Raw genomic sequence first — 26,028 nt, forward strand, 5'->3', positions numbered from 1 at the left:
TACTCTGGGAACCAAGAACATCCACAGAAAATCTCATTTTGATTTTTCAAGCTGTATTAGTCAAATTTTGTCATTATATCTTGCTGTGTACTGAACTGAAATTGAGAATGACTGTGCCAGTGTTTGCAGCAGTGGTACTTAATCAAAAAAAAATTAATTCCTTCTACTCCACATTTTTTTCAGACTTTGAGCCTATGAACGTTTTTCATATTTGTGTCTGTCTTGTCTGCACTCTTCAGTTTCTGTGGAGTTATTTGGTCCGAATGTCCTCCAGATGTTTGGCAACTTTTACGAAAAAACTATCAATGCACGCATAACCAGGTAACAGATGAGAATGTAAACTCGTACCCTCAGACTCTTCATGCCAGAGAGTATCTTTTTAAACGCAGTTTCGGTTCCTGCTGTGTGAACTGTGTCAGAGCACACACCACTGCATATCCTGTCAGATACTGTGACAGGAAGCTAGAGTCAGTGGCTGTGAAGACACATAGCTTTAATGACAGGCACAATCATTGCTGCATCAATACATGAATGTTTGCTCTCTCATACAAGTAAATAATGTGGTCCACAATGATATTAATGCAGCTACAGGCGACCCTAATACTGAAATCTGTTGATGACAAACCACTGGAGAGTTATGTGGGGTACACCCCTGCTCTGCATACTGCACAGAAGAAGAAGAAGTGAAGTGTAGTTGCACTGCAGCTGCTCAGATGCAATCAGTGGTGGAATAACTAAGTACATTTAATCAAGTACTGTACTTAAGTACAATTTTGAGGTATTTGTACTTTACTTGAGTGTTTCCATTTTCTGCTTCCTTATACTTCAACTCCACTACTATTGTACTTTTTACTCCACTACTTTTGTTTGATAATTTAGTCAATAGTTAGTTTGCAGATTACATGCAAAAGTAGTGTAATCTGCAAAGTTTTTAGATTACATGCAAAAGTATATAGTATAGTATAGAGTATTTACAAACATATATATAACTTACTTTTACTTGTACTCTTGATACTCAAGTAGATTTACTGCCATGTAGTTACTTTTGGTACTCAAGTACATTTATTGCCAGAAAATAACTGATACAGTAACTGCATTTAATATCAGGTACTATAAGACTTTTATTCAAGTATTATTCGTATTGGTGAATTTCACTTTTACTTATTAAGTAATATTGTCACACAATATCTTTACTTTCACTCAAGGATGACTTTGGGGTCTTTTTACAACACTGGATGCAGTAAACATTGTGTTTTCATTTTGATGTCAGGATAAGAAATATATTCTTATAAGTAGGATACATTTATATAATCTAATTTCAACATATAGATTGAGTTTTGAAAAGTAATGAAGACAGTAATTCTCACCATAAATCACTTTTTTCCTTAAATGTTCCACTGCCAGAAATAGTACAATGAACATGTCACAGCTGTCTCATCATCTTCACTTTAAGTTTCAACAAACCACACTTATTTATTCTTTAGCTGACCAAGTTGTGCCCCATGTGATGATTGCAGCAATTTGTTTCGCTGTCTAAACAGGCCGTTAAGCTTGCTCTCCGAGTCAGCTGCTTCATGATTCATTGAATCACGTCCAACGGTATTTTTGGACGACGCATTCTGGTCGGCAACACACCCACATTTCATTTTTTAAAAATTGCAAAAATGTTTGCAAATCTTTGTTTTGTAGATGATCCGATTCACATTCACACCTATTTTACAAGCAACCATTATTCATCCTATAAATCAATATAAAAACATACACTTTTTGACTATTATTGGCATTTTTGCATTCATACATACGAATAAGAAAAAACAAAGGCATCCGATATTTACTGACAGCCCACCTCGTTTTATTCATGAGATGGAGAAACAAAGTAAAAACATGGTATACAGATCCCTGTACAGAACAAAGCAAACTAATGTACACAAAACTGTATTTACACACCAAACCAGAAAAACCCAACAGGTTTTATTTAAAGGTCCATAAAAAACACATTCAGAAAAGAAAGGTGTAATTGGTTAAAAATGGATATTTCAAACGGATATTTTTATTTTGTATGCCAACATTCACACCACACACACGCCACACACACAGCCACACGCTTCAGTTGTTTTGTAGGGCACTGAATCAAAATCACTGGCAAACCGTAAACATCTGTTAATGTGCAGACTGCAGCAGCCTGAAATAAAAGAGGTGATGAGAAATATCTGCTATAAAACAAAAGATTTAAAGTCATTACAGCATAAATGGCACGCTGAAAGAAATTATATCTGACCCCTTAAGAAAAAATATTAAATTCAGAGACGTCAAAGTAAGTCATCCCATCAGAAATGTACAAACATTATTAGTCACGCCAAGTTAGAAACAATCACTTTAAATATTTCAGTGTTACATCCAATATTACACCAAACTCTATTCAGTGTTCAACCCCAAACTAAAAACACAGATATTTTAAAAGAAAAATGAGAAAAGAGGAAGAGGTGACAGAGAGGAAGGAAGTGAAAGGAGGAAACGAGAAAGAGGCACACAATGTCGAGAGAGAATTTGTCGTATAGAAAGAAATCTAAGTAGAGTAAAATGTTTTAAAAATGAAAAACCTTAATCCTACATGTACATTTTCACCAAATCATTGTCAGTGTGCAGTTGTCTTGACATGATCTAAATCAAGAAGCAGTGGTGTGTGTTAGTAGATTTGACTTACTAGCTTTATGATGGTCTTGTAATGTCTTTTGACCTGCCTGTTTTGGGCGTTACATGCAAGCCAACACCTGATTCCCAAATGTTAATGCTTTTCTGTTCAAACCCTGCGATAAGAACTTCAGACCCTTGCAAAAATAACTTCACAAGACCCTGACGCTGCGAGGTTAGTGTATCAAATAAACCTGACGGAGTCTTCTATCAAAAGCTCAGAAAAAGGGGCTCCAGCTGAGCGTGCTTATGGAAATAAGAGTCTGACAGGTGCTCGACGAGAGCCACACCGACTCCATCAAGCTAAAGTGGAGCAGGCCCAGCGCAAAGCCACACACCATGTCAGTTAGGTGGTGTCTCCCCAGCAGCACCCGGGACATGCCCACCAGGAATGCCCACAGCACCAGCAGGATGCGGAGCGGCACAGCCAGGACCAGGTGGGACAGCAGGAACTTTGAGACCATAGCGGCCCGGCTGGCGTGAGCGGCCGGGAAGGAGTAGATGTCCATGGCGACGCAGTCCAGGAAGCCCGGCATCATCTCCCACGGTCCCCGGCGCTTCACCAGTCTCTGGACTCCAGCAACAGTCATGACGTCAAGAAGGAGGGCTGTCGTGGAAAAAGGCAAGATCCTTTACTTAAAACTGGCACCAATACAATTTAAGTGAACAGAAGTATTACTAGCAAAGTGTGAATTTTGAATTAAAGTTTTTTGGCGAGTGAGGCTTAATGTCTGTTTGTGACCCCTGATGGAAGTTCAACCAAAGAGTGATTGTTCCTCCTTAGATTGTCTCATCTGAAGGATTTTTAGAGGCTCAAAGAGGGGGAAGTATTCACTATTTCACTAGGAAAAAGCAAAAAATAGGAAAAAAAGAAAGCTCATGGGAAAAGGAAATGGACAAATGGGTGCCCACATCTTTACAGAGACCTGTTAACACCACAGCACCCTAGATCAAGCTGTTTCGAGCCGTCAGAGCGCAGGACTACAGCGGGACGAGGAGAGGCGGACTCTGTGTTTACGCCATCGATGCTTGGTGCTCACACACAGTCAAAGTGGATGGATGTTGAAAGAATGCACTAAAACATGTACTACGTTTATATTTAAATAGCTGTAGATGTGTTCTATGATTGTGTAGCATGAAGGAGTTTAAAAACTTTTATGTTGTTATGCAACCCTGTATTGTATTGTTGATATATATGACCAATAAATCTCCTTGAACTATGAAGAAATTTAATTTTTGTGCAACAGAATTAGCATCTTTATCATCTGTTCAATCATATTGTGCCTCCTATTTATATTTATATACACCTGTCGGTCCTGACCCCCAACCCTTAATGACAGAGTTCCTTTCAAAAACAAACCGTCTCAGTGGAAGTGTAGTTTTATCTGTTAGTCTTCAAATAAAGCAGACAACGACTTCAGCGCGTATGTAAACAGATACCCAAGTGACCAAGAATAACCAATAAGGCATACAATACGAGTAACATTTGCTTTGAGTCCAGATGCCAGACATTTACGGATGCCTTTTATAGCTCCACAGCCCTCCCAAAAATATCCCCTCCATTGCCATCTTTAACTTCTGTTCAAGTCTGCCATCTTCACACACACTCAGCCGGCCCTGTGCTAAGTAACTGTCAGTTTTCTGACATATTGGTTACACTGCCCTACTTCTAATTCCAGTCGCCCACTCCCTGTCCTAATGGGGCCATTATTTTAATACCTGCTCCTTAAAGGCAGGGTACTGAGGTGGTGTCACATTCATGTTTACCAAAATAAAAGTCTGAATGCTGAAGGAAGCTATGAAGAGAGAAAAGAGAGAAAAGACAGGAGCTCAATGAAATGAAAATGTGAGTGAGGACATGTGGTGGTTTCCCCTCTGGCAGCCTCAAAAGTACTGACGGGAGGAAGAAGGTGAGCCAAGAGATGATGTATCAGATAATCAGCTGGAAGGACGAGCCTGTTTGTTGTGTCCATCTGCTGAGTAATGTTAAAGTGACAATCATCAAGACATCACGTGACCCAGCTCATCAGGAATGTGTGGATAATTACGCAAAATTATGGTTTTACTTGTTATAATTTATGTTTTTTCCTGAATATCTCAACTTCCTCCTATAGAATTGTGTACAGGCCGAATGTGTGACTCCTTCTTTCTTCCCAGTCAGGATTTTTGTTCTGCAGTGCTCTTACTGCAGACAGTTTTACAGCATGCTTGGCTGTGAAACATTGCCGGGACTGACAGCACAACTGCAGTCAGTGCAGTGTCATAACATGTTTGAAGTCAGCCCCCGGTCAGCCGGCAGACAGTTATTGATCACGCGAAAACAGTTTTGAGAGGCCGAACACTCTCCATCAGCGAGTCAGATTCTGGGTGCTGCACAGAGATTTGCTGTTGAAGGAGAAACTGCTATAATGAGAGTGGAAACTCCAACCCTGAGGTTTGGAACAGGTGTGTGATAATTGGTCAGGCTGGTGCAGACCAACTTGCATTGTTGCAACATTAGCTTTCATGCAGAGTTGTGTTTATGTGTAATCGCTCTCCTTTTAGCTTTGTTTTGGTCTCAACCAACTCCTGAGAAAATATATGTGTCTTTAGCCGCAAATCAGGGGCATAATCAGGAATCTGTCTTCTTGTATTTGTCCTAAGCTTGGACTTTTCTTTCCTTCATAAAACACTTTAAAACCTGTAAAAGTGTTTGCAAACCAACACAAGAACGGACAAATTAAACCATCTGAAATGTCCAGGATGATTGTAATCAACAAATGTAAATGGGCTGTGTTGCAAGAGGCACATAGCAGCCATTTTTTTTTTCTAATACTTGAAACTGTTCTGGTATTTCACTCTCAACCAAGAACACAATGGAACTGAATCCACAATATAAAGCATGGTCTTTTAGTATGGGAACGTTTTCTGTAAGGACCTTGCTCATGCATAAATCAATGGATTGGTGCAAACAGCACCTTGTCATTTTAGCTTGTATCTTTCCTGTTTGAACAAATGTTTAAATAAGTGTGCATGATATGAGGTAAACATGGATTCTTTGAGAAAAGGAGTCACTGGGTCAATGGAGCAACTACAGTACACAGAAGAAGAAACCAGAAAACACCGAAGCAGAACTTCACTGAAGTCGATAAGGATGGGAACATCCTCTGCACCGTCAAGGTCTGCTCAGTATTTTAGACAGCCGCAGTCAGTGCGTGACTAACAATGTTTTCAAAACACTTTATGGGAAATATTCCTGCACTGCACCGTTCATACGCTCATGACAGTGTTCTGAATTGAACCACCCCTGACAGGCCAGTCTTGGCTGATTACTTTCCTGTCAGGTGAGAGAAAACAAAACAGAATTTCAGCGAGCATTTAATATTAATTCCTCACCCCCTGTTCAGTGTGTTCGTAGATTTCCTCCTGACAGACCTAAACTGACTAGAAATGATCCCGGACCAGCAAATAATAAACAAGCTGAACAATGTCCCCGACACAATGCAGCAGTGTCCCAAATCCAGAGATTTACTGGCCTCCAATCAGAGCTCAGTGTAGCTCCAGCCAGGAGATTTGTACTTTCTACTGGTCGATAATCTGTGTTTGGGTCCAGACTGCACATGTGCATTTGCCTGCACACACACACACACACACACACACACACACACACACACACACACACACACACACATTCATTATGAAAAATTGATCTCTTGTAGTCTGCTCTTTGTTGCATAAACATGTAGAAAGAAACTAAATGAAGGCGAGGATATATTTAGGGGATCTTCACGTATAAATGCTTGAGAATGCACGAGCAGGCTGTATTAGATTGTATTGTATTGTTATATTAAATACTGGTAAGGTGTAACTCATAACAATAAGTTGAACCAACACCTCTCTGACAGCATCGACAGCAACTGAACAAAAGCTCATGAGAAGATGATGATTGAGATTCATAAAGGTGTCTTTGATGGGGCTATTATTATTATTATATTAGACTATTTTAAATGGATCCTTTTTTTAAACTCTTTTTTATTTTGTACATCCATTATTTGAAAAGCTCCTGCCATTAATGCAGCATCTGTTGGATACATAGCATATCTAAACTACAAAAAAAGTTTAATACTTTTTGATTAATCTCATTAATTGTCACCTGAAAGGCCATTCAACGCGTTTGTAAATGCCTCCTTCTTCTGGAAACTGTCTTCTGATGCAGCCCAGTCACCAGAATAAAAGACATGTCCACATTTATACGAATCATAGGTCCATACTGACATTTATACTATACGTGTCATATCACCTTTGCGTTACATGTTTATGACCTCACTTTCATATCAGGAAGTGGAGGGAGTGGTGGTGGAGGTGAGTGAGAAAGCTGCCAAGCCAGTGACCACAGTTCAAGACTGTGTTTCAACATTTGCAAGTGTGAAACTTCTGGATATTTTTAAAGAGAGCTCGGGACACTTTCCATCAGTGAAGTCTGAATGCGCTGCCTTTTCCTCTGCTGTTGAGGGTCAGTCAACGCAATATATAATGTGTCACTCAAAACAATGTAAAACAAGGGCCGTGCTGTGTAACAAAGTGTCTGTTACCACTTTCTAGTACGTCATCTTATGAAGTATTTATAGGTTTTAACTACTGGCAACGGTGAGGGAGTATTCAGATCCCTTACTTAAGTAAAAGTAATTATAGAATACTATAAATACTCTGTTACAAGTTAAAGAAATGTTACTTAAGCAGAAGTATATTGGTATAATCAGGAAAATGTACTTAAAGTTTTAAAAGTAAAATAACTTAAAGCAGAAAATGGCCCTTGTAACTTTTAGGCTATTATTAGATTATTATTACTTGTGTATTAATGTCAGGAGGATTTTAACGTTGTAGTTGATTTGAGCTTATTTTGAATTATTTTGTATAAACTACAAGAAATTATTATTGTCAGTCTGGATTAATGCAGAAAATGTAAACACTCAAGTACAAGTACCTCAAAATTGTACTTAAAGATAGTACTTGAGTGAATTGACTTAGTCAGACTCCATCCCTGGTCATTAATGGCCTGCTTCTCCTGCCTGGTGCATTCTGGGTTTTACTGAACAGCTGGTTGGTGAGTGTGGTGTGGCATTTACCCAGCAGCAGGTTGACCAGGACCTCTTGCCCGGCCAGAGTGTTACTCCTCGTGAGACACACAATGGTGCCAATGATCCACGTGATGCCGTGGCCTGTGAGCGCCAGCAGGGCCACCATGGAGCGGCAGCCTCCCCATGGGGACGACGTGTAGGCGCACACCCCCATGCGCTTGGACAGACAGATGTCAATGGCGAGGAGGGAGTTGATCGCTATCCCCTTGAATGAAGGGTTCAGCTGCATGCAGTCCTCCTCTGGCATCTTGCCGGGCTCTCTCTTGTCCTTGCTGCCACTGTCGATAGTTTCCTCACTCGGCTGGCTTGTTTGGTGCTTGACTTGACCCGGTCTCCTTGCGCTGCCTCGGCTCTCCGAGGGGCCGCCGCCGCCGGCGCCGCCACCTCCTCCTCCGCCGCCACCGCCGCTGTTGCTGCGGACGGGCTGATGGTTCAGTGACATGAACTCTGGTCTGCTCAGGACGCTGTTCCTCTCCCGGGCCCTGGCTCTCACATTGTAACTAGAGGGCATGTTTTGGATAGGGCCGAGTCCTCCTTTTGTGGGTGCAACAACCGATTGTCAATCTCCGGAAGATAATTCAAGTGGTGCGAGTCCACCACGACGGTGAAATGTCCCAGGATAAACCCCCTCCAGCAGCCGTCCTCCCCCTCCTGTGGCCTTAATAGATATATTTAGACCCGCTGGAATGTGCGATGGCCATGCTGTTTATACCTCGACCCATGCACGCTGGGAGAGTGTATTGAATGGCATCTGCCTCGGCCAATCCAGTGAAACAAGATCTGCAGCATGGAGATAAAATAACAACATGAGCATCTCGTTACGCCACAAACACACAGCTAACAGGTGATGTGCTGCTGCTGCTGATAAAAACAGGCTCAAACGCAAGACGCGGTGTTGTCTTCTTACCAGGCGAAGGATGGGTACGAGGCATCGCTCCAAATCTGTCCCGCAGCCTCCATCACACCTCTGATCTGGAAGGGGAAACAGCGAAACAGTCAGCCAGCCACATCAACAAAGGGTGACGACAAGAAGGCAGCAGCAGCCAGTGCAGCATTTGGTGCTTCTTCCGGATGCGACGTAGTTTACGCACGGTGTCGATTCAACATCTGCGGTGCGCTGCGCTGCGGAGCGGAGTTCTCCAAGGTGCTTAAACAGACAGCGCACATGATGTCAGGCTGTCAGCTGCACACAGACACAGCCAGGGTTTATTTAAAGTGCTACTCAATAAAAATACATTGTGATAAAGGAAGCGAGAAAGAAGTTAATGAATACACATATTATGGTCGTTTTGTTCTTTCACTTTCACCTAGTTTTGCCTGATGAACCTGAGGTGGAGGAGCGCTGCGCATAAGGACTAGGACTCACACAAACTGTGAAGAAATAGGAGTGGTTTGTTGAACTTATAGAAGAGAAACTATAACAGAAATATCGATCTCATCACGCTAGTATCGATCCGATACCAATACTCACCTTCATATCGATACTATCGATATTTGGCCCTACTTTCTCTTGCTCATTCAGGAAAATGGCGTCCTTCAGGGCAAGGGCATGTTATGGGAAGAGGAAAAGTAAGTGCATAATACTTTTTATTGAGCAACTTTTAAATGTCGTTGGCATATTTTATATAAGTCTCTTAACAACACATTAAAACACTGTCTGGATTATTTTAACTGTATTTTAGCATAGTATTTAAATGTTTAAAAAATGTCCTCAGTAGTGGACATTTGTAGTTATTTCCTCCATTTTGTTCTGTTTTTTCAAATGACAAGAAAGGGAGTACATCCACTTTAGTGGACACATGATATCTTAAAAAAAAAAAATTGTGATTGGACAATATGTTTTTTCCTGGTAGTCAGGAGGATAGACCAGATTACTGATGACCAGTGCAGCTTCCCCCCAAAAACCCCTTATAAAATCAATTCAAATAAACTTTATTGTCAGGAATGTTGATCTTACATCATATTTTTGAAGCTAACTTGGTTGAATATTGACAGGGACAGAGTAGAGCTTCTTTGTTGTACCAGCTTATCTTAGCAATAAGTCAACTTAACTTTGGCCCTGTGCAGGAACATCTCTGTTAAGAGTGTTCATTTCCTCTAAATAATAACTTATAACTCAATATTATCATTATTAAAGTGTCATTAACTAACCTCCAGGTTAAAAGCTGTAGGCTATAAGGAATATGATCCAGCCTGTAGGCTGTGCTGCTTAACAATAAGCAATAATAATTTATAATATTCTTAGTATTTGTCCTTGAATACGCATAAACATGACAGGTCAATGGACAAAATACCACGAAATATCCTCTTCAACATGGGCAGGCTCTGATAACATAATAATCATACTAGCAATGACGTCATACAAAAGGAAGTGAGCACGCAAATAAACAAATAGATTAATAAATAAGTGTGTTTTGGTTGTTTTGTGGAGAATAACCTCCAAAATATGATTGATTGATAAGAATAGAAAACACTTTTGATAGCCTCCTTTTCACATGACATGACAGCAGCAGCACATGATCCACCATACTGATAACTGATTACTGATTAGGCTACTGATCACTAATTACTATTGTCATGAATTTTGATGTTGTGTTGTATTTTAAAAGCTAAATTACAGTTGAGTATTAGGCTACATATTAGTGAGTCTAAACAAAAAAGAATAGTTAAACAATCACAAGTTAATATAATTATTGAGTTATCATCAATTTATCTCCAAGTTATAACCTGTCAGGAGCGTGATAGTCAGTAAAAAACACCTCCTAACTCACTCTTATTATTATGATTCTTGACTGCGCATGCGTGTGAAAGGTCAACGTGCAAAACGCCACTAAACATCCTCTTTAACATCACCACGGAGGCTCTCGATCTCTCACATCAGCCCGTTCGTTTCCAGCGGACAGCGCCCTGCCTACATTTCCCAGCATGCCCGCCCGCTCAGAGCGGAAGTGTCGTCTCAGAGACACTTATAAAGCTGCTTCCCAGGCGGCTGAGATAGACCAATGCGCAGCGGGGTGAACCTGCCGTGGCAGCGATGGGACGAGCACGGAGAAATGACAGCCCGTGCCGGAATCTAGGCTGAAGAAGTGCATCCCATCCCAGACAGACAGGACTGTCGGCTCGGTCGAAGTATGTGACGGCTGGCAGCCCTCCCCTCCAGAGTGCTGATATTTATTTTTTATTTTGTATTTATTTATTTTTTTTAAAAATCCGAGAATGGATCCGGTGAAATGGGTGCTAAAGTTGACCCGGCGGTGTCCTCTGGATGTTGCGGCGCTCCGTCTCCAACTCGACTAGACCTCCCCGCTGCCTCTCTTCTCGGTGGGACGGGGGAAATGATTTGCGGCTCTGAAGGGGGAGAAATAACGGGAGCCGGTGCGTGCGGGAGATAACGGAATTACCTCTCTGACCGAAGAACTGTGCGAGCCGCCGTCCACTCTGAATTTCTTCCAGGATTTCGCCCCTTTGCCGAGGACACTGGAGACTTCCCAGTGAATTTGTTTTATAGGTAGACTCCTTTCTTTTCTTTTTTTTTTTTTGGTGCATGTTGTTTTTGTCGGCTAAAAATAGACCCCAATTCGCGCAATTGCACCGCATGAGCCGTTAATCCGCACATGTGTGTGTGTGTGTAAACGTCCGGCTTCACGCTCATAAATCGCTAAATTACACTTTTTATGAGAGAGAATTGAGGTGGCTGCGGATTAAATGGACAGCGGGCTGCTTCACACAGTGTGAGCGTCACCTCTGAGCTGCCATTTGTCATTTATATGTCCGCCTGCACTGTCCAGCACATTTTCTTTTCTTTTTTTTGATTATGATTCTTGTCAGCAGCTGGACTTAGAGCTTTAGTCCAGAGGATTATCTGTTAATGACATAAAGAATCACACAACAGAAGAGTAGGAGATGTAACATTAGTAGTTTTTGTTGAATTATTTAGCTCAGAGTTAACTTGAACCGTTTTACGCGCAGCTTTCCAAATGGATGCACTGTTGCAGGGTCAAGTCCCGTTGTGAGAAAGCACATTTATGAGGCATTGACTTGTGACTTGACAGCATGGAAACATCAGTGCACGGGTAAAGAAAGCACCTGCGCTTGTTTGGTGAGGTTTACGCACCGGAAAGCATGCGCTCTACAAAGCTGATTCTTCTTTCCTGAAGCAGTTTTGGATCACAGATGCATGGCTTTTTATAAGACTGTCTGCTATAAATGAACACTTTTTTTTTTTTAATCTGGTGAGTTTTTTCTTTTTGTTTTTTGAGAACATGATGTGGATCCAACTTTGGTGATTTCTTTTTGTTTTCCATGCGTCTCTCTCCTCCCCCAGTACTCTGGACGTTGTTGTGGATTGTGTTGCAATTTATTGCAATGGGCTGCATCCAGAGTATCAGGTGTAAGCCCAAGAGTTTCCGAGACAGTATCATCGTCCTGGAGGTGAACAGCTCCATTGACCCCAACCCCACCAGCATCGACGAGTCATCCAGCGTGGTCCTGCGCTACCGGACACCGCACTTCCGAGCTTGTGCCCGGGTCCTGGTGCCGCCAGTCGCCGGTAAGGAGACATGGACCATCGGCTGGATTCAAGCTTGTAACCACATGGAGTTCTACAACACGTATGGAAACAAAGGGATGTGAGTATCATGGGTTTTTTTCTTCTTCTTAATGTGTTTTCTGCCTTTGTGTATCATCACTGTGAGGTGTTGAGCATGTGTGAAGCACATTTGGTTGAGACTTATACCAAGGATACATTAGAAATAGATATATATATAAGTGCTTTATGTAATAAATATTGAACACCAGTAATCATATTAATACCCAAAAGTATTCAGTTGACTGTCATATGTGAGGAGGAGAAGCTGGAAACTGTGACCGAAGAGCATTTGTTCATCATTTTTCTTGCAAAATGACTCAAAATGAAACAGATTATCTAAAATAGTTGCCGATTGATGTTCAGTTGATGGACTAAACAATTAATGAATTAATGGTTCCAGCTCCAGTTAACATAAGTAAATAGTTTTGTTGTCTTTACATACATCATGAGCTTTAGACATCTTTTGGGGAAGTGCAGAAGTGCTGCCACCCAAAATAGAGAACTTGAAGTTTCGAAAATTTAAGGCCAGCAAATTCTTCAAATAACTGTTCCTGATGTTCGAAGAGGAACCATTTAAAACAGATTCGACTTAAAGGGGCAATATGTAGGAATTTTAGTTTAAAGCATTCAAATACTGCTTTGTATCGTGTTGCAGAGATATCTACTGTATAGAATGCTAACCAGTTAGCTCTGGGCCTGAAAGCCTTTCTCCCAGCTGTCAAACACTCCAGTGCTAGCAGTGTAAACACCAACATTGCCCCAGCAGTCCGACTAGCTGCACGGCTAACTGAGCTAACAAGCTAACAGAAACTCATAGTCATAGATGTATAAACAGAGGACGCTGCATGTAATCTGATAATTTGCCTCCAGTGATGTCACTTAGTGGCTAAGCTGCATTGTGGGTAATGTAGGCACCAGGTTTTGAAAAGGAAGGATGCATGAGATGAAAAACATGAAGTCTTTGTTTGGGTTTGGTCCAACCATGTTACAGGAGTGTGATGCTAGACCAGTGGACTGCTTTTTAAAACCTGGAGCCTACTTTACCCACAATGCAAGTTATCCACTAGATGACGTCACTGGAGGAAATTTAAGGGTTAAAGTTACCCTTTAAGGAAAAGAAACCCGACTCAGGCACATGATGCACTTGATACTAATGATGAATTATGACGGTGTTAATCTTCCTGTTTTTCATTGCAAATAATGCCAAAATTATTCTACAGTGGAAATATTTTTGGGTAGTGAAACTGGTCTGTATCTGGGTTGCCTAGCATCAGTCTAATGGAGACCTGTTGTGCTTTTTCATCATGTTTGATATACTGTAGTTCCTTGTGCATGTAAAAGATCTTAAAAATTCAAAAGGACAAAGTCCACACCAACAGAAGCTCCTTTCTACCATAGAAACACTGCTCCTGAAATGCCTCATCAGTAGCCCCGGCTTAAATTCTGCGACTTTGTGACATCACGCTACGTCACTACGTCAGACATTTGCATAATTTATGCCTGGCAGCTAGTTTTGCATGTAAGAAATAATGTAGCAAAGCTGCATTCTTGTTGTTAGCGGTGCTGGCTCAGGCGTGTGTGAGCTGACCAATCAGAGGAGACTGGGTATTCGGGAGGGGGGCTTAAAGAGACAAGAGGTAACACAGTGTTTCAGCCTGAGAGGGAATACAGTGCTGCATGCACAGCGGGCAGTATGAGGAAACTGATGTGTTTTTTGAGCACTAAAGCTTGTAAAACTATTCTAGCAGTAACCCAAAATAAACCTATAAATTTAGCATATCTCCTTTAACATTTGTACTCAGGAAAATAAGGCGGTGTTATTTATTAAAAAAAAAGTAAAATAAATGAACATGCCTGTAAGTGCACTTCACTATTTAATCAGTAGCTCAGCCATCTACAGTATGTGGGCTTGTGTCTGCATGCCTGCAGGCTACAAAGTACTTCAGAAGCTGACAGATATGAGAGCAGGAGATTGTGATGGAAAATAATTGGAGTAACCTTTCAGATCCCCCCGCTTGTCAATACACAGTTATTTTGCACCGCCAGTTATAAACGAGACAAACGTGGGCAAATTCGGCTTAAAGAAAATATATGCTCCTGACGCACGGTGGTTGTTAACGCGTCTCTTTCTTATTCTCTGTCACTCTTCTTTCTCTTTCTTTTCCAGTGCGAGAGAGCGTGTGTGGGTGATATTGGTGTACTTGTTAGACAAGCAGCGTTCATCTTATATCCTGTAGTGGGAAACCACAAGCTGACGAGATCCAAAATATGGTTTATCTGTAAGATATTGCAGCTGAGGATGTTTGAGTGCTGCGTGTCCAAGATTAGAGACACAGTCCCCTCCCCAGCACACCCACCCCAGTATGGCCCTGAATAGGCTACGTGTGTGTGTGTGTGTGTGTGTGTGTGTGTGTGTGAGGGAGAGACAGTGTGAGAACCTTCAATTACTCTCTAAAAGTCCAGTGTGATGTATGCCTTTTATAAACTGTTTTTCAGTTTACAGTAATTGCCTCTTTCTTCCAAGCTACACTGTTGTTTTGCAGATATTTACTCTTTCATCTGACTCTTTTGTCAAGCACATTCAAAAACATCCAATTTTTAAACATAATATAGGCAAAAAAAAAGCAGAATAGCCTCCCATTTTGAAGCACAAAGCATAAAATCGGAGGCTAATTGCCATTGTGGTGGGCTCGACTGAGCTCACAGTAGAGGAATGAACAGATAATCAATATTATGCCTTTTCTTCTCTTATTTTTCAAGTCGTGAAAAATTCATTTAAAAACCGCACAAGCAGCCGTCCAACGGGACGCAAGGTAGTGTGAATTGAAAAGGATTTTTTTTATTCTGAAAACATAAAAAGCCGCCACACCAGAGGGGTCTTTTGGGTTAATTGCCGCCAGCTATTAAAGTGCAAAGCTAATCTCCACTTTCACATATGATATAGTTCTAAAGAAATGATCTGTGGCCAAATTTCAGCCAACAAATTCAATATTAAGTGATAACTTTTTCAGAAATGATGTCAGAATATGATAATATGGTACAGACAAACCACCTTGACAAAGAACAAAGTTTATTTATCACAGAGACTCAATGTGTTTAAAGATAAAAAGCAAATAGGCAAAGATCAAAGATATGTTTAATATTATTATTACTATTATTAAAGAGGGAGTGAAGACCACACTAATACTGCTTTTAAGATAAAAAGTTGTACCTATTAAAGGGGCTCAATGTCATAGTTTGTGGCAATTTACATGTAATAATCACTTCTTTATTGGCCATATGTGAGCGGATTGTAACGTGATGTGAAATATGAGACCTTCCCCGTCCCTCTCGCTTGCCTATACAAGCCCGTGGACAATTTGTTTAAAGGAGAAATACAGTATAATGCTCATTTTCAGGTTCATAATTTTATTTTGGACTACTACAAGAACAGGTTTACATTCCTCAGTGCTCAAAAAACACATCAGTTTTCTTGTACTGTCCAGTTCAGCAGCACTTTAATCCCCCTTCGTCTGAAACGCTCTGTTTTACCTCCTGTCTCTTTAAGGCCCCCCCTCCTGAGTACCCAGTCTCTTCTGATTGGTCAGCTCACACATGCCTGAGCCAGCAATGCTGAGGACAACAGGGCAGCTGTGCTAAATTAATTCTCCTATGCCGAACTAGCTGCATGATATTAAATCATGCAAATGCGTGACACGGTGACATAGCGTGATGTCACAAAGTCACAGAATTAGAGGTGGGACTACTGGCGAGGCGTTTCAGGAGCAGTGTTTTCTGGGGGAGAGAGGAGCGTCCATTGACCTTTTTCTTGACTTGACTTTCAAGACCTTTAACATGCACAAAAACCTAAATAAAACACTGAAGTAAAGGAAAAAAATGAAAAAGCATATTATGTCTCCTTTAAGTTGTTAAATGCTGCTGGACTGTGGATCTGCACGTTCTCCAGTGCCTCTCTCCGCCCCGCTAACAGAGAGCAACAGTAGCTAGTGTTAGTTTAGAAAGAGTCCAGCACAACACAGAAGTTATGCAAAAAGAGGTTTAAGTCTGACTTTGTTGTAGCAGACCGTAGTTTTTGTTGAAGACAGTTTCATAGAGTAGGACTGAATAGTGATCACGAGCAGGATCTAACCAACATGGATGTAACTGATACACACACATATAGAGCACTATATATAGGGGTGTTGGTATGCACCCACCCACCTTTTGCAGCAGTGTTGTTTGACCCCTGTCGCTCATGCATTTAAAAAAAAAAAAAGGACTTTATATCTCATCTTATTCTGATATTAAAGTAAATGATAACCTATTCCTGATGCTCATTTTTTAAGTCACTTTTAGGATGCAGGAGATGAGTCTGCTCTCACTGCTGAGATTCTCATACTAAGTAGTTTCTTTGATGGCAATAAAGCTTCGGCGTGCCGTAATTGGACGGAACAGCTGAGGATGGTAATGGGGATGATTTCTCTGTTGGCTGTGGATGATGTGCTCGGGATTCTGGACACATTCATCGTCTCTCTGCCTGTTTGTTGTCCCCGTCTTTTAGAACGGCTTCAGAGAGGTACAGTGTTGTAGGTTTGTTCAGGATGTGTGTATTTATACACACAAGCATACTGATACACTTACCAACGTGTGTTGTAAAGGTGCTAAAATAGAAAGTGTGGTAGAACTTAATATTTATATGTTGTAAAAGTTTTCTTACAGTATTGTTTCTAAAAGAATGACACGAAACTTGCTGTCAATATTCTTTAAAGAGCAGCGCGGGAGTCACACACATGCAGGTTGTGAGGCTTAATCGTGCTGTAATTGGTTAATTAATTGCATTGGCAGCCTATCGCTTCACCTCAATTCAAACAGTTCTTCCAATTTCCACCATCTGTGACGGAGATTACCACTTCTTTACTTGTAACTCTAAACTATTTGCCCGCCAAATGCAAATGAATGAGTGAAATGAGCGAGTCAAAGTGGGAGAAACAGGAAGTGAGCTGTTTCAGCCGCGCCTAGTAGAGACACAAAATCTCAGTGACGCTGTTTGCAGAAGCTTTTTATGTACTGATGTAACCTGGTCAGTTTCAGCTGGTGACATTTCTATTTAGAGATAAAATGATAATAATAATAATAATAATAATAATAATAATAATAATTTAAAAAGTAGATATCTTTTGGATGCATTTAATGTGGCTTCTTATACTCTGTAACATGTGGTGGTGAAATGGTGAATTGGTTCAGTCAAACCTTTGCTAAAGAGTTTTCACTTTTGGTAGTGAGGTGTCATTAAAAAGGTGCACTGTGCACTGGTTTTGTGCACAGGAAACTGCTGCCATGTAGGCCCACGCTACTACAGCAGCTTCTCTTCAGTCGCTACATCAACACCAGTAGTCAGGTTCAACTTGTGTTCATTTGAACTGTTTTTAAATGAAACTGTAAACTATATAAAGAGTGGATACTGCTACAATATTGTTATACAGCTGAACTGTCAGTCTTTTATTTGGTTTGGGCAAGTTTGCATTCGTAGCTTCACCAGATGCTTGATGTTTCAACTGTCTATCCATGACTTTTAACTGTTTATCACATTTTGCTAACTGTTAATCAGATACTTTCAGCTGTAAACAGCCATTTATCCATGAAGTTACTGTCAGCTATCTCACCATTAATCATCCAGCTATCAATTATTCATTCAATACTCTCAGCTGATTATTTTGACTGTTATCCATTGCTTTTAGCTGATTAATCCAGCTGTTGACCCATCAGCTAGGCCTTGATCTAGGGCTAGATACTACTTATATGTTTCCACTGTTCATCCACTGTATTTAGCTTTCTTTGAAAAATGTACCCATTACTTTTAGCTAACTATTACTTTTTACCTATTTAAATGTTTTTTTAGCTAACCGGAAAGGTTTACATTTCTTCTAATGTTAGCTAGATAGCTTAGGCTAGCTTTTTATTTATGCAATCATTTTGGACAAACAGTTTAAACTGCTTGAGTTCCTTTAAATCGTACTTGTACAGGCTACTATATTTACCATGTATCCAAAAAATTAAGCTCAAAGCCAACTGTTAAAATGTCTTTCAATATAAACATTAGCTATCTAAGCTAGGCTAGAAAGTTCATTTAAATGTTAGTTATCTGAACCACTGAGGCTATCCAAACAATTGAGCTAACAGTTTGAACTGTTAAATCCCCTTTAATGATAGCTGTTAGCTAACTGTAACTGTTTAAATTCATTTTTAATGTTTGCTATCCACTGCATTTCAACCATTTATCCATTGCTTTTGTTACAGCTCACTCAGTATATGGATATTTCTTTTTTGTCAGAGCATAATTACATTTCTTTGACTTGGTCCACAGTCTTTAAACATAGACTGTCCCCTTGAAACTGGAGAAGAAAGCTACACCCTGGGTTTGTGAATCACCATCCAAAATTTACAGTAACTGACATGCTCAGGAGTCACAGTCGAGTAATCTCTTCATTGAGTGAGTTGTTTCGGACATCCCTGCGGTTCTGTTACAAACACTCACCAGTTATTGCAGACCATTCGCTTGTGACGAAGCAGGGAGTGAAGACACGAACAGGAAGTGAGCCGTATCTCTGCAACGCTTTCCCCACTCACGTTCAAAGTTCCTCCAGGCTCAGCCGCATGTGGGCTTGTGAGGCCGTATTGTGTTTATGGCTGAAAAGCTGGAGATTTATGTGCTCGTAAATAATAAATTAGAGAAGTTGCACACTGAGAACCTGGTGCAGATATTCACTGTTGGAATATATTGAGTATTGGAGGAGTCTAAGTTAATGGCAACATGGAAAAAAATGCTGCAAATTGTTTGGAGGCACCAGTTGAGAGGATTATGTGATTTTTCAGAACAGAAATGTAGAAATATATGCATGCACACACACACACACACACACACACACACACAGAACGGCCAGGCTATTATCATGCCCGACATGCTAATCTCACCCCCTGGGTGAATACATAAATCACAATGTGAGGCCAGGCCGAGCAGCGCAGTAAGTCCTGTGGCTGGTGATCACACTGTTATCGTCTCTGTCCTGCTGATCCTCCACTTCAGGGAATGAAAGGTAATCTTTTTCCTGCTGTGGGCAGAAAATCGATAGTCGGACAGACCAGAGGTAGCAGGTCACTTTAGTCGTGCTGCGTCGCCTGCTGTGTGTGTCACAGCATTTTATTGTTGCATTGTATTTTCCCTCGGCAGTTTGGAAATTGGTGGAAAAAATCCAACTGTGAGGTTTTTGAGTCGGCTCCCTTCTTTCTGTCATGTGTTGTTAGATATACAGGCGCTTGTCAAACCATTGAGATGCAAATTTTCTGCTATTTATACAGGAAGGATTAGACCTCAGAGCTTTTTATACGAGGGATCTTTTGGTTTGGAACTTAAAATATAATGATGTTTTTTTAGAACTTGGGGTGTTGTCTTTTTTGTAGTTTTGTATTTTTTTTTTTTGCCACGATTTCTATCAGTACTAGAAATCAGACAGGTCAAGAACAAAACATTTAAAGGAGTAACACAAAGGCAAACAGTATCAAACATTCGTCTCAGTTTGCAGACAACTTCCTGGTTCAGTTTTGGCTTACTGCACTCGTGCATGCAGGAGTTTTCCTGCGCAGTGACACACACACACACTTCAAATAATGCTCACTTCCAGTTTTGCCTCCTAAGGGAGTGGTTTGATAAAAACTGGCGTCATTGTTGTCGTGTTATCATAACCAATAGAAATGATGAGCCTTTAATTCAGCCTTTTAATGTCTACAGTCTCCATTTCTGAGTAAATCCTCATCTGTGACTCCTTTCCAGGTCGAGTTGGGAGCTCCCCGACCTGCGTGATGGCAAGATTCAGGCCATCAGCGACTCAGACGGGGTGAACTACCCGTGGTACGGCAACACCACGGAGACCTGCACCGTCGTAGGCCCCACCAAGAAGGAGAGCAAGTTCACCGTTAGTATGAATGACAATTTCTACCCCAGCGTGACCTGGGGTGTGCCGGTCAGCGACAGCAACGTGCCTCAGCTTAGCAGCATCCAACGCGACCAGAGCTTTACGACCTGGCTGGTGGCGATCAACCAGGCCACCTCAGAGACGCTCGTCCTGCAGACGATCCGCTGGAGGATGCGGCTTCACATCCGAGTGGACCCGGAGAAGCCTTTGGGACACAGGGCCGTTCTGAACGAGCCCCTGGCCCAGGAACAGCCCCAGATCCTGGGCAAGAATGAGCCCATCCCCTCTAACGCCATGGTCAAGCCCAACGCCAACGATGCCCAGGTGCTGATGTGGCGGCCAAAGAATGGTGACCCCGTGGTTGTCATACCACCCAAATACTGACCTGTTTCACTGACCAGACTGGCCTTGGATACCTTAACAGTATCATCTCTTATTTCTTCTCTTTCTTTCGTTCCTGCTCGTCACCAGCTCTCACTGCTTTAACCCTTCCCCTCCTTTTTTTTTGCCTCTTTATTCTTCTCTCTTATGTTTTAAAAAGACTGACAGAGGGTTAAAAAAACAAAACAAAACAAGCAGAGACAAATGAAACCAGCTCTGAGAAAAAAAGACCAGCTGTCGCTTTGAGGTTGGGGGGCTTGAAGACGTTTTTAAGACTGGAGCGAACAAAACTGCAACCATTCTACCTTCAAACTGGGTCGGGTCGCACTGTGCTAAACGAAATCATTGCAAAAACTAGAGAATCTCTGTGTTTTTTTATTTTGATTTTATATTTTGGCTGTCCGGGCCAAGTGTTATTGGGTTTGTGAGTGTGGGTTGATTTTAAAGTATTTACATGACCATGTCTGCGCACGTGCTGCATACATGGATGTGCACAAAACCTTGTGTACGAATACCAGTTGTGTTTTTATTTATGGGCTGGGAGAGAGTGCATTCAATTTTTGTTTGTTGTCGCCGTCGTGCGCTTCAGGCGACGAACCGCAATCGGGCGACATACATAGATTTTAGTACTTTTTTAAAAACATGCGAGACATTCAATCCATGCTGCCTTAAGTTTACATCGCTTTCCACTGCAAACTTTTTTAGCCTTAAACTAAGTGCAATGCAGTATTTTGCTCATTTGTCCCGACTCTTCCAGACTGTTGGTGCTGGCGTGTGTGGGTTTAGGACAGGAACGACACCACAGAAGAAGACTTTTGTGTTCTCCGTCGCGTTTACCTGACAAATGCGTTGTCTCGCGAGCACAACCAGCATTATGTGTAGACACAGTTATACAACCAAGCTCACTGGTTGTGTTTCAAGTGCATTATGCAACAGGAGAGATGAACAGAGAACAACAGCGAAGCCGACCCTCGTCGATAGCACTCAACGCAGCAACGTGCAATAACAACTTCAGCAAAAAGCAGTCAGAAGCACTCCTCAGTTCGCCGCGTTTCATTCACTTTATTCTGTTTATAGGCGGTTGTGGCTTTCACCTCCAGAAAACACGTTGTTTTTGTTGTATCACTCCATCTCAGGGCCTCGTTTTTCACTTCCTTCCCTTCTCTTTTTTCATCCATCCTGTGTGGCCTACTCTTTCTCGCTCAGTGTTTGCGCACACCGAACAATCAATACTTTGATTAATAAGCAGTCACACACGGGGCCAAAAGTATAATAATAATAACTGGAGAATTAAAACAGCAGGATCCCCTGTATTTATAATAGTTCCTCTAAAGCAACAACACCCCTTTTTCTTTCTATATTCATCTTCTTCATCTAAACCAGGGTTCTACCTCCCATTCCTCCCGTCCTCCCCCCTCTTCTTTCTCTGGTTTTTATCTGTTGTCGAGGCTGAAAAGCAGAGCAGGAGGCATGCAAGTTTGATCCTGACTGCTCGGTTGGCATATAGATGACCCACTTCTCTGCTTTGCCAGTTGTAGCTCTTTCGCTGCAGAAATGTGGGGCTCGCCTGCCTTTACTTCACCGCCAGCCAGTGAACGACACAGACAGGCATAAAACAAGCAGCGCCGGTCAGCTCAAAACCAGTGTTGGATGAGATGATGCCCACTGGAAACTGAAAAAAGCAGAGCGAAAGGCTGAAATTGGGAAGCCAAAGTGTGAGTCAAAAAAGTTGTTTCTGCTAATGAGCTCTGTCGGAGTTCGTCCTGTCAATGGCCAGTTATTCTCTTTCAGATGTTACAAACATCTTACGAGTCCACCGTGCCCGCCGAGTCCCTGTGTTTTTGCTCCAACCAAAGAAATAATTTGCATGCGAGTCTGATCCGCTCGTGTTTTTCACAAAGATCAGTAAGCTGCTGCTGTTTCAGTGTGCTAGCATCGACTGAACAAAACACTTTCATCCATCACACTTGGTTCAAAACACATTTGTTTGTGTTTTATCGAATAGTCTGTCTATTATACCATTACAGAGCGGAGAGCTGTGTGATTTTACTCTGATATTCCTACCAAAACTGCACAAGAATAGCATAACATTTCGGGGAAACTTTGCTTTTTGTACGAGAATCAGATAAGAAGATTGATACCACTTTCATGTCCATGTGCTTCATGTCAAGACTGGAAGAGAGGGGAAAGAGCTAGCCTGGGTCTGAAAATATACCTACTTGCACCTCTAAAGCTAAAACCGTCTCATGGCTAGCTTCATATTCAGCCTATAGATATGAGAGTGATATCAATCTTCTCATCTTACTCTCAGAAGAAAGCAGGTAAATCCCGAAGTATCCTAATATTTCTTTAACCAGGAGCTAAAGTTGGAGATCCATGCAGATTAATGTAGTAAAAGTCAAACAATATCTATCTGAACCAGACCTCAAACATAATGCCACTAGCTTTTAGCTGCTTCGTTCACATTGTAACTACATTAAACCCTCTTGCTCGGCTCGGTTCACGCGATAGCCTCTGCTCCAGGCTGGGTCGCAGGGTGTTGGCGGCGAGGGGGAGATGGAGAGGAGAAGCTAAAAAGGCTATTGGGGGACTGCTGTCATAATTAGATCTGCGGTGACACACTTGCATGCCCTAGATGGACTGAACTGTGCCGAGTCGTGCTGTGCAGCGCAAGGGCTAGCTCGAATCATGGGTGAGGTTTACGTGAGGTCACATAGCAAAGGTCAGGGTCAAAGTGTTTGTGTGTGTGTGCAGAGTCCTAAAATGTATTTGTAGACAGTCGAGTGGCGGTGGGGTGGATGAATATGAAGGCGGCAACAAATTAAATCTATTTAGACGTTAAAGCCGGCTGGAAATAACGTTGACATTTGCAAAGCACAACTTGGATGTCAACCGAAAGGTGTTTGAGAGAAATCTGCCGCCGATATTATGAAGTCAATGACCTTTAACCTAACGTAGTATAGGGGACATCTTTGCATTGTGGACTGTCTTGCTGCGATGACGTTGTGGATAGTACTCAAGCTGGACTATGCGTAATGTAATTAAACCTTGACATCCACAGTGGCACTCACTATGTGTGTGTGTGTGTGTGTGTGTGTGTGTTCGTGCGAGCCTGTGTTAAATCCCATTTGAGGGATTTGGACGGGATGAGGAGTTTCAGTCATGTGCTTTTGCTGTTGTTGAGTCATTATTTCTACTCTCTCTCTCCACTGTCTCTCTCTGACACACACAAACAGACACACGCAGACACACACGGTGCAGGGAATGTAACGTCCTTGTCGTAAAACAGGGACAGAGCTTGCCCTCGCAAACACACACAAACACCCTGAGGGTAAAAAGGAGCAGGCCTGGCGTGGTATCTGATTGTCAAAGCAGTGTCACATTGGGAGTGTGAACTCATTTATCAGCCCCGCACGTGGACCGTCCGAACACATGCACATGCTAACGAAGCCATATGCACAAACGCACCTGTTTGCGAACGGACAGGGTGTGATATACGTGTCTTTTCTGTTGTCGAACTAGAGAAATTGAAAGTATCGAGGCCATCGAGAGGGTGCCTGTCAACTATCAGCAGCGTTTTCATGTTTTATTGTAGGAAAAGGGCACTAATTGTTTTTCTGTGCGTGTGTCTGAATTTGTTGAAGATGTGTTAATGATGTGTATTTCATGTTCACACAACAGAAGAACTCAATTGATGCTTTACGTGCTTCCTTAACTAAAGCCACGAAAAACAAAAGCCGCACGTTGTTCGTTTGCTGTATGGAAGGCAACAAGTGCCAAAATTGGACAAAGCCAAAACTATGCAGTAGGACATTGTGAGTGACATAGGCCTGTTTTCAGTTGTTTTTTGATCGTTAAATTAATTTAGCACATTTGTATTTCCGAGAAACGTTGCAATGCAAAATGTAGCAATGTGGAAGGTTCTTTATTGTCGTGTTTTCTGCTCGTAGGGCTGTGCCAAGTGAACGAGAGCCTCCTCTCCTAAACCCACACCATCACAGTTCTTCTGAGGGCTGCTACCTTTGCTTCAGATCTTTATGTTGTTATTTAACCCCCCCCATCAGTGAATCATCATCCCCTTATTTAAACCAATGAATCCAGTTCACACCGAGGACCACCTGCCTTCATTTCCTGGCTTTTACATTTGGTTTTATTCCATGAAAAATTAAAAAAAATCATCTCGCTATTCTCCTTACTTCAAAAAAATAAAGAAAAAAAAGAAGTAAAATAGTCCCATGGTTTAAATACAACCCCTAAATGTAGCACATGAGGTATAAAACGAGCGACTATGTGTGTTTCTCATTTCGTTTGGTTTGTTTGGAAATACAGCACTGAAATAGTTAAAGCAGTTTGTGTTCTTTTGTTCAGCTTTGACTTTTACACCAATACTTGAAAATGGGTCAGTTCTGGCAAATATTTAAAACTGTGAAAATGCACAACACTGGGGAAACAACACCCTAGAGAAAATATATATAAAAAGATCTTTTTCATGAATGAATAAAATGTGCAAATATTGTCTGTTGTCTTTCATTTTCTTTTTTAGCTTACAGTGATATCCAAATACAATTTTTGCATTATTAAATATGTTTTCTGTCCCTTTATCCAGATCTGGACCAAAAGTTAATGGGCTCTATTCTGGGCTGAGACTCATCTGTCATCCAAGTTTGGTGAAAATCCGTTCAGTAATTTTTGTGTAATCCTGCTGACAAACCAACCAACAAACAAACATCCTGGGCAGAGATATTTACACCCCATGAATCTCCTCGTTTCATCCGTACACGTGTCCCTCAAGGGAGGTTTCCTTCCAAAATATGTTGGCCTTTGTGTTCATTCACTCTGCACAAATCAAAGATCCCCTCTGAGCCAGGACAAAGAAATGCAGGACTTAAGTGCTGAATTGAAACATCTTGAAAAGGCTGCACGCATACGAACACACCCAGAGGCTACACATACATGGCTGAGCACATGATGTGCTGCGCGCCTCAGTCAGCCAACAGATTTCTATAGCATCAGAAAGGATGTTACTGCTCTATATGGGTCTCTTTGAGCCGATGACGGCGATTAAAAGCAGTAGACTACAACATAGTAACAAGAGACGAATGAATGGGATGACATCAAGATAGGATGTAAAGGAATAAGACAAACAACACGGTAGAGATCCTTTCATGGTCAGGGATTATGATGTAATGTATAATGTTATCGATAAGCCATAGCTTTCATAAGATGAGGCACCAACACAGAATCAGATTAATCAAAAGGTATGAGTCTGAATTAAGTCATTGAAATGCAAGAGGATGCACAG

At 41.5% G+C, this 26,028-nt stretch overlaps 2 protein-coding genes across 3 annotated transcripts; one reads left to right on the forward strand and one right to left on the reverse strand.

The window, feature by feature from the left end:
• Positions 1-1,834: 1,834 nt before the first annotated feature.
• LOC311275288 (inactive phospholipid phosphatase 7-like) lies at positions 1,835-8,993 on the reverse strand. Its single transcript, XM_084383692.1, has 3 exons — positions 8,716-8,993; positions 7,797-8,588; positions 1,835-3,298 (listed from the first exon to the last, which is right to left on the reverse strand). The coding sequence occupies exons 2-3, from the start codon at positions 8,317-8,319 to the stop codon at positions 2,910-2,912; spliced, it is 912 nt and encodes a 303-aa protein (XP_084239818.1). The 5' UTR covers positions 8,320-8,588; positions 8,716-8,993; the 3' UTR covers positions 1,835-2,909.
• A 1,833-nt stretch (positions 8,994-10,826) lies between these two features.
• On the forward strand, positions 10,827-25,242 carry fam78ab (family with sequence similarity 78 member Ab). 2 transcript variants are annotated; one of them, XM_084383230.1, is made up of 3 exons: positions 10,827-11,316; positions 12,133-12,436; positions 20,204-25,242. In XM_084383230.1, the coding sequence occupies exons 2-3, from the start codon at positions 12,174-12,176 to the stop codon at positions 20,727-20,729; spliced, it is 789 nt and encodes a 262-aa protein (XP_084239356.1). In that variant the 5' UTR covers positions 10,827-11,316; positions 12,133-12,173; the 3' UTR covers positions 20,730-25,242. The 2 variants fall into 2 exon arrangements, with proteins under 2 accessions (XP_084239356.1, XP_084239355.1); XM_084383229.1 differs by having other exon boundaries at positions 10,827-12,436.
• The last annotated feature ends 786 nt before the right edge of the window (positions 25,243-26,028 follow it).

Source organism: Pagrus pagrus (genome assembly GCF_965226575.1).
Source record: "Pagrus pagrus genome assembly, chromosome: 19".
Lineage (NCBI taxonomy): Eukaryota > Metazoa > Chordata > Actinopteri > Spariformes > Sparidae > Pagrus > Pagrus pagrus.

Excerpts from the sequence above, each read along its gene's own strand:
- LOC311275288 (XM_084383692.1), bottom strand. The coding sequence starts at position 8,319 with ATGCCCTCTAGTTACAATGTGAGAGCCAGGGCCCGGGAGAGGAACAGC. Across the intron at positions 3,299-7,796 it reads CCTGGTCAACCTGCTGCTGG|CCCTCCTTCTTGACGTCATG; the intron begins GTAAATGCCACA and ends TTTCCACGACAG.
- fam78ab (XM_084383229.1), top strand. The coding sequence starts at position 12,111 with ATGCGTCTCTCTCCTCCCCCAGTACTCTGGACGTTGTTGTGGATTGTG. Across the intron at positions 12,437-20,203 it reads ACGTATGGAAACAAAGGGAT|GTCGAGTTGGGAGCTCCCCG; the intron begins GTGAGTATCATG and ends ACTCCTTTCCAG.